This window comes from Rhincodon typus, chromosome 12 (assembly GCF_021869965.1).
Source record: "Rhincodon typus isolate 14 chromosome 12, sRhiTyp1.1, whole genome shotgun sequence".
Lineage (NCBI taxonomy): Eukaryota > Metazoa > Chordata > Chondrichthyes > Orectolobiformes > Rhincodontidae > Rhincodon > Rhincodon typus.
Window position 1 is genome coordinate 49,477,858 of NC_063343.1, and position 18,524 is coordinate 49,496,381.

At 40.1% G+C, this 18,524-nt stretch overlaps 1 protein-coding gene across 4 annotated transcripts in view; it reads right to left on the reverse strand.

The window, feature by feature from the left end:
- gabrb2a (gamma-aminobutyric acid type A receptor subunit beta2a) overlaps nt 1–18,524 on the reverse strand; it is a 239,094-nt gene that overhangs the window by 3,749 nt on the left and 216,821 nt on the right. Inside the window, exons 6-9 of one of the 4 annotated variants that reach the window (XM_048603701.1) lie at nt 17,882–18,019; nt 5,310–5,462; nt 3,847–4,088; nt 1,577–1,585 (exon numbers count right to left, since the gene is read on the reverse strand). In XM_048603701.1, the coding sequence (XP_048459658.1) occupies nt 1,577–1,585; nt 3,847–4,088; nt 5,310–5,462; nt 17,882–18,019 (542 nt within the window). Of the gene's footprint in view, nt 1–1,576; nt 1,586–2,782; nt 2,789–3,843; nt 4,089–5,309; nt 5,463–17,881; nt 18,020–18,524 lie in introns of all 4 variants that reach the window. The other 3 variants (XM_048603700.1, XM_048603699.1, XM_048603698.1) reach the window with 3 other exon arrangements.

The window sequence follows — 18,524 nt, forward strand, 5'->3', positions numbered from 1 at the left end:
GGGGGGAGAGAGAGTGTGTGTGTGTGTGAGAGAGGGGTAGACAGTGTGTGTGTGTTTGTGTGTGAGAGAGAGCGAGGGGGGAGAGAGAAAGAGTGTGTGAGAGAGAGGGGCAGGAGAGTGTGTGTGTGCGTGAGACAGAGAGAGGGGGGAGAGAGTGTGTGTGTATGTGAGAGAGGGGGGAAGAGAGTGTGTGTGTGTGTGTGTGTGTGTGTGTTTGTGTGTGTTTGTGTGTGCGTGTGTGTGAAAGAGAGAGAGGGGTGAGAGAGAGAGAGTGTGTGCGTGTGTCGGGTGGGACAGTGAGTGTGCCCATCCCCCCCTCATACGCACACACTCTACCACGCAGACACACACACACACTTGCACATGTGAATCTATGTGGCGAATTTATATTTGCAGGTACATTCTATTTTCTTCAAAAAGCACACAATTTATAGACCATCAGTCAATGTGGCGTTTTATAAGTCCCTACTTTAGAAATAATAGGGGAGGTGATGACCTAGTGGTATTATCACTGGACTGTTAATCTAGAGACCCAGATAGTGGTCTGGGGACCTGATTTCGAATCCTGCCATGGCAGATGGTGGAATTGGAATTCAATAAATATCTAGCATTAAGAGTCTAATGATGACTGTGAATCCATTGTCAATTGTCGGAAAAACCCGTCTGGTTTACTAATGTCCTTTAGGGAAAGAAACTGTCATTCTTAACCACTCCAGCCTACATGTGACTCCAGACCCACAAGTTGACTCTGAACTGCCCTCTAGGCAATTAGGGATGGGCAATAAATGCTGCCTAGCCAGCGACACCCTCATGATTGAATAAAGGAAAAAAAAAGCAGTCTGACTCCAAACTTCCTTTAAAAAAGGAAGTAGACAAAAAGCAGGTAACTATAGGCCAGTTACCTTAACTTCGATAGTGGGGAAAGTGCTTGAATCTATCATTAAGAAAGAAATAGCAAGACATCTGGATATAAATTGTTCCATTGGGAACACCCAGCATGGGTTCACGAAGGGTAGGTCATGTTTAACTAATTTGGTGGAATTCTTTGAGGACATTACTTGCATCGTGGACAACGGGGAACCTGTGGATGTGGTATATCTGGATTTCCAGAAGGCATTTGACAAGGTGCCACACCAAAGGCTGCTACATAAGACAAAGTTGCATGGTATTACAGGGTAATATATTGGTATGGATAGAGGATTGGTTGACCAGTAGAAAGCAAAGAGTAGGGGTAAATGGGTGTTTTTCTGGTTGGCAGTCAGTGGCTAGTGGTGTGCCTCAGGGATCAGTGTTGGGACCTCAATTGTTTACAATTTACATAGATGATTTGGAGTTGGGGACTAAGTGTGGTGTGTCAAAATTTGCAGATGACACTAAGGTGAGTGGTAGAGCAAAGTGTGCAGAAGACACTGAAAGTCTGCAGAGGGATATAGGTAGTCTAAGTGAGTGGACAAAGGTCTGGCAGATGGAGTACAATGTTGATAAGTGTGAGGTCATCCATTTTGGTAGGAATAACAGCAAAATGGACTATGTCTTAAATGGTAAAAAATTGCAGCATGCTGCTGTGCAGAGGGACTTGGGTGTCCTTGTGCATGAATCGCTAAAAGTAGGATTGCAGGTGCAGCAGGTGATTAAAAAGGCAAATGGAATTTTGTCTGCCATTGCTCGAGGGATGGAGTTTAAAAACAGGGAGGCTATGCTGCAGCTGTATAGGGTCCTGGTGAGGCCACACCTGGAGTACTGTGTGCACTTTTGGTCTCCTTACTTGAGAAGGGATATACTAGCACTGGAGGGGGTGCAGAGGAGATTCACTCGGTTGATTCCAGAGTTGAGAAGGTTGGATTATGAGGAGAGACTGAGTAGACTGGGATTATACTCATTGAAATTCAGAAGAATGAGGGGAGATCTTATAGAAACATATAAGATTATGGAGGGAATAGATAAAGTGGAGGCAGGGAGGTTGTTTCCACTAGCAGGTGAAACTAGGACTTGGGGGCATAGCCTCAAAATAAAGGGAAGCAGATGTAGGACTGAGGTCAGGAGGAACTTCTTCACCCAAAGGGTTGTGAATCTGTGGAATTCCCTGCCCAGTGAAGTGGTTGAAGCTACCTCTCTGAAAGTTTTTAAGGCAAGGCTAGATAAATTTTTGAACAGTAAAGGAATTAAGGGTTATGGTGAATGAGCGGGTAAGTGGAGCTGAGTCTCAAAAAGGTCAGCTATGATCTTATTAAATGGCGGGGCAGGCTCGAGGGGCTAGATGGCCTACTCCTGCTCCTAGTTCTTATGTTCTTACGTTCTTATGTTCTAAACCAAAACACGAACAAATTCTGACCTAAAATGTCACCTCTTCTTTACACTGATAAAACCTTTAGTTCTCTCAGGACAGTGACTTGAAAGGAATTTGGGGAATCACATATACATATTAATCAATTAAAAACTTCTAATTGATTGAAGATTTAACAGCATCTTAGGTCTGTTTAATACATCATTATCAGTGGTGTGACCGTTTGATCTTTTACTGTAAATTCTGTGTCTGATACTACTGCTGTCACTAACACCTGAAGGAGTGAGGCTCTGAAAGTTTGTGTTTTCAAATAAACCTGTAGAACTATAACCTGGTGTCATGTGGTTTCTGACCTTGTCCATGCCAGTCCAACACTGGCACTTCCACATCTTGTCTTTGACAGTGGTATCAAACATGCTCATTGTTAAAAAAAATTCCTTTAACATTTAAACAAAATAAACTGTATTCATCGCCCCACTTTATAGACTTTGTAAGTACTTGGAGCTTATAGTCAAAATGTGAATTGGCAGATGCGAATCTGTGATGATGATATAGTGTGAAATCAGTCATGCAGCACAAATTCTTTAAACATGGATCTCAGGCCTGTGTCAACAGGGAGAATGAAATAGGAGCATCATGCTTTTTTATACTGCAGACAGCTTTTACAAAAGATTAAAGGCCTGATTTAAATTCTTTGACAGTGCACAGTCCTGCTGATAGCTTGATAATTCCATGACTTTATCTTATGACAATCTCAGAGACACTTGACTTCTCCCAAAAATGTCTCTAGGCCTATAGATGGATCTAAAAGGTGCTCTACCTCTCCAAAAGAGAGGTTTTGTCAATCAAAAGAATTTTGGCAATGTTGAACTTTCCTTAAAGATCTAAAGCTCACAAGTCACTTCTTGGACAGCCCACTTATGAAAATTGGATCTGACTTTTAATGTGTAACTGACACCATGAACTATGAATAAGCAAAGTACAATCGAGCCCTGTTCCACTGGCAGAAATGATAGGTGTCATGCCAAAGTTGCAAGAGTTAGGGAATTGGACATCTGTCTCCATTTTGGCTAATTGGAGACCCTCTCTGTCTTTATGCAAATTCAAGGTATGAGGTCAGACATGGAGATTTTACTGACGACTGCAGAGTGTTCTATATGAATAACAATTACTCATATGCTGAAGCGGTCCATGCCCACATACAGCAAGATCTGGATAACATTAAGATTCGGGCAAGTAAGTTACAAGTGACAATGTTTGCACCTAGTAGGGGCCAGACAATGACTATGCCCAACATAAGGGAATATACCTATCCTTTGATATTCAATGGCATTATCACAATCTATTGCCAAAATTTGACATGTAAGAATTTTGTTTTCAATTTTTCACAAACAAGTGAATATGTGAAAGTATTTAACACCATCTTTTAGAAAGGTTAATTTTGAGTGACCAGAGGGAGGTGAAACAGAATTAGTATTATTGTGCAATTGCATTAATCATGTCACTCTTTGAAACACTTCAATTTTACCCTCCACACCCCTCTACTTTAAAAAAAAAACTACCTTGGCTTCTGCTCTTGTCTTTTCATTGTTGGCTTTTGCTGCTTTCTCTGCAATCTTCTTTTGACGTTGTGGTCCTCTTCCAAAAAATATGTAGTTAACCAGGGCATACTCCAATAGGGCCAAAAACACAAACACAAAGCAGCACATCAAGTACATATCAATGGCTTTAACATAAGGGATCTTTGGAAGTGTCTCCCGCAGATGGGTATTGATTGTAGTCATTGTAAGTACCGTAGTGATACCTGTAAGGAATTAAATAATCAACTTTAATGTGTGGTCATCAACATTTATACCTTAATATTTTCACATTAGACATTAACATTCATAATGCCAGAAAACTAAGAATATGATAACTTAAATGGTTTCAATCATTCATTTGCATGATCTACGAAATGTAGTTTAAGTAGTGTATCAACAAAGATGGCAGCAAGAAAGACAGCTTTTAGAATCTGAAGTCTGGTATAAGTTTTACTCCTTATTGTAAATTTTTCAATAGCTTTGTTAAACCAGTCAAAAAACAAATTGTTGTATCAGGTAGTTTAACATGAGTTTAAAAAAATTATTTATTACATGTTGATAACACACCCTTTGTGTCTGGGAAATGGAAGCTGCCATTTCTATGGATGTAAAAGTGAATTTAAAAATGTATCAATAATAGTATATTTACTACAAGACTGTGAAATAGCTGACACAAATTCACCAGTATGACTACTACAAGATGATACAATTAATATCTAAAGTAATTCTAGGTACAGACTATTCACAATTTTGTTTTTATTATGGCCTAAGGAAATGGCAAACACATCATTCGACCTAAACTGTGTTCCTTAAAAACAAAGTTTATCATAATGTTCAATGTTAGTGCTAAATAAAATGCCACAGAATGCGATTGCAGTTTGATTTAAAAAAAAGAAATTCTAACACAATCAGAGTTCTCTGTATGCCCTAATTTCTTTGAATTGTTATCTGAGAAAGAAATTGTAAATAAGACTATTAGGAATCAGTCTCTTCTGACCAAGTTACTGAATAAAATGTTATGATCAAAAATAACAGAAACGATTGAAGTTACACTCAGAAGTTACCTGAAATACCCAAACTAGAAAAGAAACAGTAAAATGACAACCTGGCAGTATATTCACACTAGATAATTAAAACATTTAAATAATTAAACATTTCCATTTAAATGTATACTTAGAGTGTAAAATCGATGCTCTTTTTCAGCAAATTGTTATTACAAAATTTTATTCCAGAACATTTTAAGTTCTGGGTTAGGAAGTGATCACACAAAGTAAATAGATAATTTCTGTCTTCAGATTGTTGTTTGCACAATTTGAGATTATAAATTATTGCTACTCATTACTTACAAACTGAAATACATTATGCAGAGGAAGGAAATAAATTGTAAGCATTGTACAAGGAATAAATAACAGCATGCTAACCTGCAGATATTTATAAAGCCATACCTAAAGCAACTCGTGCAGCAGATGCATCATAATTAATCCAGAAAGACACCCAAGAGAGGATAGTGATCAAGATGGAGGGCATGTACGTTTGCAGAATGAAGTAACCGATATTTCTTTTAAGCTTGAAACTGAGGGAAAGCCTGGGGTAAGAACCTGGAAAGAAACAGTATACAAATATTTTAACTTCTGTCAGTGAGCTTAATATTAAGTCTGGAAATGCTTTGTTTGTATTTATCCCAATGAACCAAAAGCACGTACATTTCTAACATCTTGATATTCTTAAAGTTTCTCAAATTAGAAACCACATTGTCATTAAGATATTTCTACAAATGATGAATACCTGAGGACACGGCTTTCTTTAAAGTTGTTTCAGCAACTATGGACTAGATTTTATGGCCCTTTACTGGACTTGTTTAAAAGAGTGGGGTTGGGGAGAGGTGAAGATGGGATGGCTACAGTGGGGAGAAGGCATGCAAAATATGTCAGATCCTAGCCAACCTCTTTCCTATGCAACTCCAATCTGTTCCCGATAATACAGCAGGGTGAGTAAGCCAGCTACTAGGCTGCTTGCCCTTATTCCTTATTTAATTGGTAAATAAGAGCTCCAATTCACCTCCACTGCTACAATATGCTGGATAATGGAAGGTCAGAATGCAAAGTCTGTTTTTGAAAGGGTTTCTTTCAAAGACCGGAAGGGATGATACAAGAATTAAAAGTGTCCTGTACACATTAAGGCAAATCCTTCCCCAAGCTGTCAGTCTTATGCTGCATATATGCGCCCCGTCCCACAAACAACTTTGTTCCTCCCTCACTATTCTCCAAAACAAGAAATACATGAAAAACAATCAGCAACAGTTTCCATGTTTTTTGAGAAGGAGAAGCTAAAATAAGTGTGGAGCTTTGAAGGATGGAACTGGGGAATTGATAACGGGGAACAGGGAAATGGCAGATAATTTCACCAATACTTTGCATCACTCTTCATGATGAAGGACATTATAAGCTATTTGAAAGATGACAGATCTTGCTTATGGGGGGAAAGGCAGACAAGTCACCAGAAACTGATATTCTGCATCCAAGGGTTTCAAAAGAAGTGGTTGCAGAGATAATGGAGGCACTGGTCGAAATAATCCAGAACTGATTGCATTCTGAGAAACTTCCAGCAGATTCGAAAACTGCTAATGTGTTGAACCTGTTCAAGAAGGGAGGGAGACAGAAAACAGGATACTGTAGGCCAGTTAGCCTAATATCTGTCTTTGGAAGAATGACAGGACATTTAGGAAAGCTAAATGCAATCCAATAGAGTCAACATGATTTTGTGAAATGGAAATCATGCTTAATAAATTGGCTGGAGTTCTTTGAGGAGATAATAATCAGAGTTGATAAAGGGGTACTGATAGGTGTATTATATTTTGATTAATCAGAAGGCATTCAATAAAGTGTCATATTATTTTCTAAGAAAGCTCCACGGTATTGGGGTCATGTTTTGCAAATATTGAGCATTAGTTAACGCACAGAAGACAGAGTTTTGATTAATGGGTCTCTTTCAGGTTGGAAAGATTTATCTAGTGGAGTGCCACAGGATAAGTCTTAGGACTTAAATTTTTACGATCTATATTCATGACTTAGAGGAGGGAGCAGCTCATAATCTATCCAAATTCGCTGACAATACAAAAATGGTTGGTAGGATGCAGATAGGTTGAGTGGGTGAGTAAAAACTTGTCAGATAGTTTAATGGAAGGAAGTGTGAGGTCACACAATTTGCTTGGAAGAATCAAAAGGTAGATTATTTGAATGGAGAGATACTCTAAACAAGCACAGTGCAGAGGGATCTAGATGTTCCCATAAAGCTAACAAGCAAATGCAGCAAATAGTTAAGAAGGCAAATGAAATTTTTATTTTTATTGCTGGGGATTAGAATTTCAAAACAGTGAAGTCTTTATATAAATATATAGGGTGTTGGTGAGGCTGTACCTACAGCTTTGGTTCCCATATTTAAGAAAAAGGATATTGACATTGGAGCCTGTTTAAAAGAGATTCACTAAGCTGATTCCTGTGAAGAAAGAGTTATCAAAAACAGCTAAGCAGGTTAGGCCTTTGTTCATTAGAGTTTAGAAGAATGAGGTGTGATCTTATTGAAACATACAAAATTAAAAAGGGGGTTACAAGGTCGATGTGAGAAGATGTTTCCGCTAATGGGAGCTCTTGAACTAGGGAACATAGTTACAGAATAAGGGCTCCCTCAGTTAAAACTGAAATGTGAAGGAATTTCTTCTCAAAAGGGAAATGATTGAGGTAGAAAATTCTCGACAGTTGTTGTGGGGGCTAGATTGTTGAAACTGTTTAAAGAGGATGCAGACAGATTTTTGAAGTATTGGGGTCTTTAAGAATATGCTGTGATGGCATAAAAGAGTTGAAGCCCAGGTAAATTTTCTATGATCTTGTCGAATAATGGTGTAAGCTTGGGGGACTAAATGGCCTATTACTGTTCTTGTTTCTTATGTTCTAGAGGGGAAATCACAGATGGTTTCCAATGCATGTGCTGCCCTTATCCTTCGAATCCCAGCGGTTGCAGGTTTAGAAGGTGCTGTCAAGGGAGACCCATTGAGTTGCTGCAGTGTATCTTGTAGGTGGTACATAATGCTGCCGCTCTGTATCGGTGGTGAAGGAATGCTACCAGACTCTGACCTGCTCTTGTAGCCACAGCGTTTATATAGCTGTTCCATTTCATTTTCTGATCAATGATAACCTACAGGAATAAAGGAGATTCAGTGATGGTCATGTCACTGAACATTAAGACGAGATGATTTGATTCTCTCTTTTTGAAGATGGTTATTGCCTGGCAATTGTGTGATGAAGGGGTGTACTGAGTCAAAATTCCATTACATGCAGGGAATCCTGAGCTTCCAGATTTCCTCATGAAGCTCTGCTCCCCTGATCTATACAGCTTGTCCATGTCAACAGTAAGCAAATATTGCAGGCAGTTATTTATCACCAACTCTACATTGAGGGATAAATTTTAATGTGTAAATATTACTACATCTGTTCATCTATCCTCTTGAACCATATTTCCGGATTCCAGCTTACTGAGTAGAGAAAGTGGAGGGTAGCAAGAGGCCATAGGAATAATTCCAAACTTGAATGACATCATTGAATGTTTCTTTTGAAGAATGTGATTCTCAAACAAGGTATTATTATCAGTCAGTCTTGATAAATAATTGTTGGTACCCTAAAACTCACGCAAGATTAAGCAAGGCACAAAAGTTTAGGAGAAAAACATTTACTAGGATATTGCTTAAAATTGTTGTATCAGCATTGTGAAACAATCAACTAGAACAAAAAAGCTAGTTTCTATGTCTGAGTAGATAATATGTCCTACAGTTCACTAGGAAAATAGGATCTAAATGCACTAAACTAAGCTGTTTTCGAGTTAATGCAAGTTACTTGGAGCCCGAAGGAACGCTTATCTGTTGACAGAAATGGGTTTAATTTTGAGCATGATGAGAGGAAATGTAGAGCATAATTAGCAAAGGGAATGCACATCCATCCAAATTTCAGACAATATGAAACAATACTTCACCGTGAAGTCATTAAAAATGCCCTTGACCTTGGCGTGTTTAAGATCGAGCCAGATTTGGAGTGGAGTGGTGAGGATAAAGCTTTAGAAATATGAGGATTCAATTTTGTGCATTTGGCATCTGTCTTCCTTATAGGTCAAAAAAGACCAATGGCAAAAACAATATTGACTTCCTCTATTCAGGAGGCTATATTTCCCAAGTTTTATCTGCTAATATCTGATCAGCCATCTTCCTAAAATCAGTATGATATCAGCGCAGAATGCTGAGTGGAATCAAAGGAAATTGCAAGAACTACAATAAGTCATGGAGAGAAACTTTGGAATAGTGTCAGAATTAGGAAGAATGGGGAATCAGAAAAAGAATGACTACACCTCCTGGACCTACGAGAAAAACTTAAGCATTTGGATATCTTCTGGCGCTTGGTGTTTTCCCATTAGCTCCACCCAATAAGTGGCACACCAGTTTCCCCATGGAAACTTTTGGGAGAAATTATTCAATGGAACTTAATCAGTATTTTTGAAGAAGATCTCACCTATTTCTAGCAGATATCTTGCCTGATTAGAGAAAGTTAAAATGAAGAGAATGCGAATAAACTAGGATGCTAGTAGGTATGTTTTACAGCTGGTTTTAACTGCCTGGTCACCTAGCTTCCATCCAGCAGTTATCAAGAAGAAAACAATTATGCAATTGGAGACTTAGCATTGTAAAATCTGTGAAACTAGATTGAAGGATTATATCACATTTAATTTAGCGTTGACAGCAACAGAGCAACATGTAACACATTTAAAATTGAAATTATGACTTGCATTTACTGGCTGAAGAAAGGCCTTATAGACCAGTGATGGAAAAAATTATAGTTGAATTTTCACTATATTTCCACTAAGTGAGAAATAATTGCCCATTTTACACTCACTCAATTATTCTTTCCATTGAACTCCTAGATCAGGACATTCCCATTTATTTAACTGATTTCAGTCAAATAGATGTTTTCGTATATAAGCTACTTGAATGCTTTGCTTAGATAACAACAATGCAACCAATCCAAGCAACAAGAAAGATATTTATAGACATCAATATGAACTCCTGCAGCACATTAATGATAGTAAAATATTCTCAACATTGTTAGTCTTAAAAACTGCTTTTAAGTTAATTGGACAACACTCAGGTGGACTGAATGCTCATAATTTATCTGAAGCAGATTGTTTTAGAACCTGGCATTTTTTTTTGTCATATTGGGAGTAGAGAGAGAGAAAGAGACAGAATCATGATGCTGGAGGTCAAGAATGGCTTTGGTAGTTCTGGTTGCCCAAGTTCTCCAAATATAATTTCAAATTTAATTTTACTGAGCCGCTTTGGTTCTACTATCCATGAAACTCCCTGACCAATTTTATTGATATCTAAGATTTCTCCATGATATTGTAAGCATTTCAGATAAACAGATCAATACTTTGACAAATGTAGCAGCACAGGAGCCATTCAAGTTGGGGGAGTAATGAAGAATGTAGTACCAGTAGTAGGGAACAGAATAATTAGGAGACAGGCATTGTTCTCTGCAACCGAGGAATGAGAGGTCTAATGGCTATCTTACCTAACTGATGCCATTGTTAAGGATGTCACTTTGGGGCTTGAAAGGAATTTGGCATGGGAGTGAAAGAATGCAGATATGTTCCATACGGGTGCCAAATGTATAGGCAAGACTAAAAGAGATTCTGCTGAGGCAGTATAAATAACTAGGGGCTAACTTAAAAAGACAGATTTTTAGATTAGTAGTTGAACCACGAACAAATTGGCAAGCAGTAAATAAGATCGAAGAGTTGAATACATGGCCAAAGACTGCTGTAGGAGAAATAGGCCGCAAATCACGAGGCATTGTCTTAATACTGGGAAACAGAGCTAAGTGATCTCATAAACAATAGATCGAAGCTCTGCAGTTCTGCATATTCAGTTGTGAATGATGTGGAGAATTTAAACAACTCAGTAGAGGAACAGGCTCCACAAATATCCCCATCCTCAATAATGGAAGAGCCTAGCACATCAGTGCAAAAGTTAGGGTTGAAGCTTTCGCAGCAATCTTCAGCCAGAAGTGTCAAGTGAATGATCCAGTGGTCTTGAACATTACAGATACCAGTTTTCAGCCAATTTGATTCACTCCATGTGATATCAAGAAACTGTTGGAGGCACTAGATACTGCAAAGACTATGGGCTCGACAACATTCCAGCATTAGCATGAAGACGTGTGCTTCAGAACTTGCCTCACCTCTAGCCAAGCTATTCTAGGACAGTTACAACACTTGCATATACCCAACAATGTGGTAAATAGCCCAGTTTTAACTATTTCTGAAGAAGGGTCCTGACCCGAAACGTCAGCTTTCCTGATCCTCTGATGCTACCTGGCCTGCTGTGTTCTTCCAGCTCCACACTGTTGTTTCTGACTCCAGCATCGGCAGTTCTTACTATCTCTGACTGAGTTATAACCCCACTGCGAAGCATCTTCTAGGGATGTCTACCCTGAAGAAGTTATCCTCCTCCCTCCAGAAAGATGTCAGTGGATCTCTCTCTCACTGCACCCCTCTGGTAGTCTCTTCGGCCCTGAAACTGCTCGACTACATACTGAAGCAAGCCAGGTACTACAGCCACATTGCTTTTCTCAGTACCTGCCTACGGAACCGGATCATCCCAAATGGACTGCAATCTACATTCAGCCTATCCCAATTTGGCCCTGACTGTGACAACTGCTACACACAGAACATTCAGATCCACCAAAAATGTTTTTCTCTGTGGCTCCTCAAGTGCACAATTTCTGAAGGGTCCTGACCCAAAACGTCAGCTTTCCTGCTCCTCTGAAGCTGCCTGGCTTGTTGTGTTCCTCCAGCTCCACACTGTTATCTCTGCAGGACAAATCCAACCCAGCCAATTACCACCTCATTCATCTATTCTCAATCATCAGTAAAGTGATGGAAGGTGTCATCAGCGCTGCTATCAAACAACACCTGTTCAGCAATAACCTGCACACTGATGTCCAGTTTGAATTCCACCAGGGTTACTCAGCTCCTGACCTCACTACAGCCTTGGTTCAAACTCACACAAAAGAGCTGAATTCCAGAGGTGTGATGGAAGTGACAGCCCTCGACATCAAGGCCACACTTGATCAAGTGTGACGCCAAGGTGCCCTAGCAAAAGTAGAATCACTGGGAATTGAGAAAACTCTCTACTGGTTGGAATCATACCTGGCACATAGGAAGATGGTTGTGGTTGTTGGAGGTCAGTCATCTCAGCCCCAAAATATCTCTTGTAGAATTGCTCAGGGTAGTCTCATAGGCCCGACCATCTTCAGCTGCTTCATCAATGATCTTCCCTCTATCATACAGTCAGAAGTGGTAATGTTTGCCGATGACTGCACAATGTTCAGCACCATTTGCAACTCCTCAGATCCTGAACCAGTCCATGTTCAAATGCTTCAAGACCTGAACTAATATCCAGTCTTGGGCTGACATGTGCAAGTAATATTCAGGCCACAAAATTACCAGGCAATGCTCATCACCAATAAGAAACAATCTAACCACCATCCCTTGACATTCAAAGCTGTCACTATCACTGAATCCCCCACTATCAATTTCCTTGAGACTACCATTGACCAAAAACTCAACTGGACTGCAATATAAATATAATAGCCACAGGAGTAGGTCTGAGACTAGGAGTACTGCAGTAATAAGTCACCATCTGACTCCCCATAGACTCCAGCAAGGCACAAGTCAGGAGTGTGATGAAATACTCACTACTTGCCTGATGAGCGCAGCTCCAACAACACTCAAGAAGCTTGACATTATCCAGCACAATGCAACCAGCTTGATTGGCACCAGATCCACAAACAATCAGTCACTCCACCACTGACGCTCAGTAGCAACAGTGTGTATTATCCACAAGATGCACTACAGCAATTCACCAAAGATCCTTAGACAGCACCTTGCAAACCCACAACCATCTAGACGGACAAAGGCAGAAAATACATGGGAACATCACCACTTGAAAATTCGTCTCCAATGCTGTCATTCCTTCACTGTTGCTGGGTCAAATTCTGGAATTCCGTCTCTAAAGACTTTGTGTGTGCCTACCTACAGCACATGAACTTCAATGGTTCAAGACAGCTCACCACCAGCTTCTCAACGGTAACAAGGGATACAATAAATACTAGCCAGCCAATGATGTCCACATCCCATGACTGAATTAAAACAAACACTGTTCTTGTGGGATAAGTCTCGCTTAAACTGTATTAGGATCAATGCCTTGGCAAATCAAACAGCCAGCATTGAATAGAGGGCTTTAAACTAAATAATGGGTTAGAGGGTTCAAGTGATGATAAATTTAAATGGTCAAAGAAAAAGAACAAGATAATTTAGGATAACAACATGGATAATAATCAGTGTAACAGGAAAGAACAGAAGATACAGCAATGAGCCACGAAACAGGGGCAGAGTACTGGAAATTGGCAAAAGGCAGAATTAATACCTTTTATCTGAAGGCACAAAGCATTCATAACAAAATGAGTGAATTAATGGCACAATTAATTAATGAGTATGATATGATAGCTATTATAGAGATGTGGTTGCAAGGCAACCAAGGCTGGAACTGAACATTCAAGGGAATTGACATTTACTAATTTGAAAGGGCAGGGGAGGAAGAAAGAAAAAGGAAGTGATGTAGCTTTATGAATAAAGAATGAGATAAATGCATTGGGGGCTATGATCTTTGTTCAAAAGATCAAGACATAGAGGTTAGTTGTAGATGGTCATTCCCTGGCACTTGGGAGGCATGAATGTTACTTGCCACTAATCAGCCCAACCCTGGATGCTATTCAGGTTTGATGCATACTGACATAGATTACTTTAATACCTGAGGATTTGCAAATGTCAGTAAACATTGTACAATCATCAGTGAACATTCCTTATGATAGAAGGAGGTCCTCCATGAAACAGCTGAAGATGGTTGGCTTAGTACATTACACTGAGGAGCCCCTGCAGGACTGAGATATTTGGCCTTCCATAAACACAACAATTTTCCTTTGTGGGTTGCACTGAAAAAGGGTCCAGGCCCGAAACAATAGCTTTCCTGCTCCTCTGATGCTGCTTGGCCTGCTGTGTTCATCCAGCTCTACACCTTGTTATCTCAATTTTCCATTGTGTTATGTATGACTCCAATCAATGTACAGCTTTTCTCCTGATTTCTATCGACTCCAGCTTTTCTGAAAATCCTTGATGCCTTATGTTGTGAAAGCAAGTAGGAACAGATAATAAAAACCGAAAGAACAGTGGATGCTGTAAATCAGGAACAAAAACAAAGTTGCTGGAAAAGCCCAGCAGGTCTGGCAGCATCTGTAAGGAACAGGTAATGTTAGACCTGGTATACATAATGAGACCGTATTAAACATGATCTCATAGAAAAGACTCCTCTAAGGAAGAGTGATTATAAAAAGAAAATTTCACATTCAGTTTGAAGGTCAGAAATGTGGATATGAAACCAATTTGGATCATGGATGGCAGACAGTCAGGTTAACTGGACTGAAAAATAGGGTAAAATGCAAGATGGTTGTGACTGACATTTAATGAGATATATCACAAGTCTCAACCAGCAAAAAAATGAGTAAAAATAATTGGAAGCAAGAAATTAGAATAAGAGCGAGAAATGTTAAAATAGTCAATGAGAAATGTTACAAGAAAATAAAAAAAATGAAATTAAATAAACAAAATATTAACTCTAGAGTTGGAGAAAGGGACCCTAATTTTAAATCAGTCCCCACCTCCCCCACCCCACCATCCTGGATGCTACTTTAGAGGCAAAGACCTTGTTACCTTTCCAACTCCTACAGATCAAATAATAGCGTATTTTCGGGCAGGGAGGGGGTGCGTGGGGTGAAGGTTGCTTGTACTCAGACAACTGATTGAGGGAATAGTATAGAAAGGTGTGATTCTGCAGGAAAGCACCTTCCCTACCCCTCGCTGTCCAAATGCCTCCACTGCGAATTTGATTCTTTCCTGCTAGCCATTATCAAAGGCCACAGTGCAGAGCCAGTGACACTGCCAGTCCTGGAAAGTTTCTGGCCTTTCATTGGCTCGGAGCTCTTGAGGATGGGATTTCTAGCCTGTATCAGGTTTAATTCAATGGGATGCCTGGTGCTGCAATATATGCCTGATTCTTACAAAATTGCATTGGATCTGCCGTAAATATTTAAATGTGAGATTCCTATTGGTATTCCAGCTGGTGGACAAGTACACCTACCTGATCATTATTAATTCTGCTGGTCAGAATTTAACAGGAAATAACTAAATGGCAAAGTCATTAAACAATTAGCTGGCTGTTTCCACAGTTGAAGTCACTCACAGCATCTCAGTAATAGTAAGAAATCAATGGGCAAGGATAGAGAAACTTAAAAATAATCACTACCAGTAGAGAAAAAAGTATAGTAAGTTTTCACTCAAAGCTGATGTAGTTAACACTATTTGATTATCATGTTTAGTCATTTTGATGTGGTTTGTGCTTTTTTTTCAACTTTACAATGAAATTTAGCTGCCAATTCTGCTAACGAATACACTGTTGTAGTCAATTTATCATATCAATGATGGAAAGGATAGGTTGCAACATTTCAGCTGGAATGTCACCAGTCTCAATTTAGTCATAGTATACTGAAGTGCTCAAAAAGTGATTCATTTGTTTAACCATACTAAACTAATGGCCACAATGTATTTTTCAGAGATAGTAGGAACTGCCAATGCTGGAGTCTGAGATAACAAGGTGTAGAGCTGGACGAACACAGCAGGCCAGGCAGAGGAGCAGGAAAGCTGACGTTTTGGGTTTGGACCCTTCTTCAGAGATGTATTTTTCAGCTGTTTTTCAAATATGTGCTTCCAGTGACATTCTAATAAGCCTGAAATGCCATACAAAATTGTGACACTGCATAGTCTTTCAGACATGTCTTCTTACAGTCCAAAGATGTGCAGGTTAGGTGGATTGGCCATGCTAAATTGCCCATAGTATTCAGGGATGTGTAGATTAGGTGGGTTTACAGGAGGATGTCTCTGGGTGGGATGCTCTGTGGGTCGTGTGGACTTGTTAGACCGAAGGGCCTGTTTCCACATTGTAGGGATTCTATGATCTACTATATTCTGCATTTACTTCAGTTTATTATCAGGGTAGGGAGAGTGATGATCTTTTGGAGTAGATTTGTAGCTAGGGTTGTGGGTGTTGAGGTTGGTTGGCTCGCCGAGCTGGTTTCTTGTTTCGCAGACATTTCGTCACCATGCTTGGTAACATCCTTAGTGCAGCCTCCGATGAAGCGTCGGTATGTTTTCCCGCCTGGTTTTTAAACTCTGGGGTCCGTTGAGATGGGTTGCCTTACTTCTGGGTTTCCTTCGTAGTGGAATGTATAAGGGGTTGAGATCGATGTGTTTGTTAATGGCATGCTTCGTGGAGTGCCATGCTTCCAGGAATTCTCGTGCCTGTCTCTACCTAGCCTGTCTCAGGATCTTGGTGTTGTCCCAGTCGAAGTGGTGGTTCTCCTTGTCCATGTGGATTGAGATGAGTGAGTATTGGTCACCTTTTGTCAAAGTATTGACACCTTTGTCATCATTAAACAGACCAAATTAGAAGAGACACACAAACTTATAAACAACGCACCCAGTGGAATAAAATTCACCAGAGAGGAGGAGAAGAACAAACAGCTCCCATTCCTGGACGTCATGGTAGAGCACAAGACAAATGGGCAACTGCAAACAAAAGTACACCGAAAAGCCACACACACAGACCAGGTACTGAACTTCAACAGTAACCAGTCCAGCACACACAAACGAAGCTGCGTGTGAACACTACTTAAAAGGGCAACAACGCACTGCAGCAACACGGAACTACGCCAAGAAGAAGAAGAATACCTCTTCCAGGTTTTCAAGGATAATGGATATCCAAAGAATTGGGTCAGAAAATGCCTACATGAAGAGCATCAGAAACAGACTACACGCCCCAACACACTCATCACACTACCCAATATCAGAAACACATCAGAACTCACAACAGGACTCCTACGACCGCTGGGCATCAGAGTGGCACACAATCCCACGTCAACCCAACGACAACTGCTCATCCGAACCAAGGACCCACTCCCCGCCATGGACAGGACCAAAGTCATCTACAAGATCACCTGCAGAGACTGTGAGAAACACTACATCGGACAAACAGGAAGGAAACTAACAACAAGAGTACATGTACACCAATTGGCTACAAAAAGACACGACCAATACTCACTCATCTCAATCCACATGGACAAGGAGAACCACCACTTCGACTGGGAAAACACCAAGATCCTGGGACAGGCTAGGCAGAGACAGGCATGAGAATTCCTGGAAGCATGGCACTCCACGAAGCATGCCATTAACAAACACATCGATCTCAACCCCATATACATTCCACTACGACGGAAACCCGGAAGTAAGGCAACCCATCTCAACGGACCCCAGAGTTTAAAAACCAGGCAGGAAAACATACCGACGCTTCATCGGAGGCTGCACTAAGGATGTTACCAAGCATGGTGATCAAACGTTTGTGAAGCAAGAAACCAGCTCGGCGAGCCAACCAACCTCAACAACCTCAATGAAGATCTTAATATCATCCAGCAATTGGGTTGAATGAGTGAAATGGATCTCAGACCTGCCAGTTTGCCCCCAGATCCAACAGCCTTCACAATTCGTCTGGGGTCACCTGGCCCAGTTTAGAATGCAGCATGCCCCTCCTAACCGAAATCGGAAGCACAGACATTAATAAAGCCAGGTTTGTGGAGCCAGGAATCCTCTGGACTCTGCTCACCCAACCCAGTAGTGATAATCCAGGCCCAAGTTTAATGTCTTATGTCAAATATAGTGAGACTGGAAAAAAATATTTGTGGTGTCAGCGTAACAAAACTTTGTGATGAGGAATCTGTCGCTCATACATGCATACATATTCTTTGTTGGATACCTGTAGAGAAAACAACATTCTTGGAAATTAGGTGATAGTCAACGATAGAAAACTGTGGCAACTCAATCTTCTCCACCCCAGTCACTGCTCGTGGAGCTCCACGCCAGTAGAACTCAATGTCATCTGTTGTATATCCATCTGGAAGGAAACAGCGACAAAATGTCAATGATCACATGTGACACTTAACAAAGTTAAACGTTTTACGCCACAATCAAGATCAAACTCCTACAAATAGTATTGAATATAATATTTTCTATCTGAGGACAGGAATTGAAGACTCTACAACTTTAAAGGATTACAGCATGTTTTAAAGATGTGTAACACTACAATTTCGCGAATACTGGTAGTGATATTGCAGGACAAACAGTTCAGGGAAATTTTTAACTATTCCTTCCACCGCCCATGATGGGCACAGGAATATTGGTAAAGTGGTTAAATTTGAAAGAAATGGGTAACCTGTCCCTTTCTGGTTTGATCATGGCTACTTTGAGATTGGTTGAGAAATCTGCTTTACAAAGGCAGGTCTGCAATTATGATTTTTAAAATCATCTTACACCTTAGATTTTATCATCAATTTAAACTTAAAGATGGTGACCCATATTTCCCAAGTCTTGGCAAACCTACAGGTAAAGGGAACTGTTGA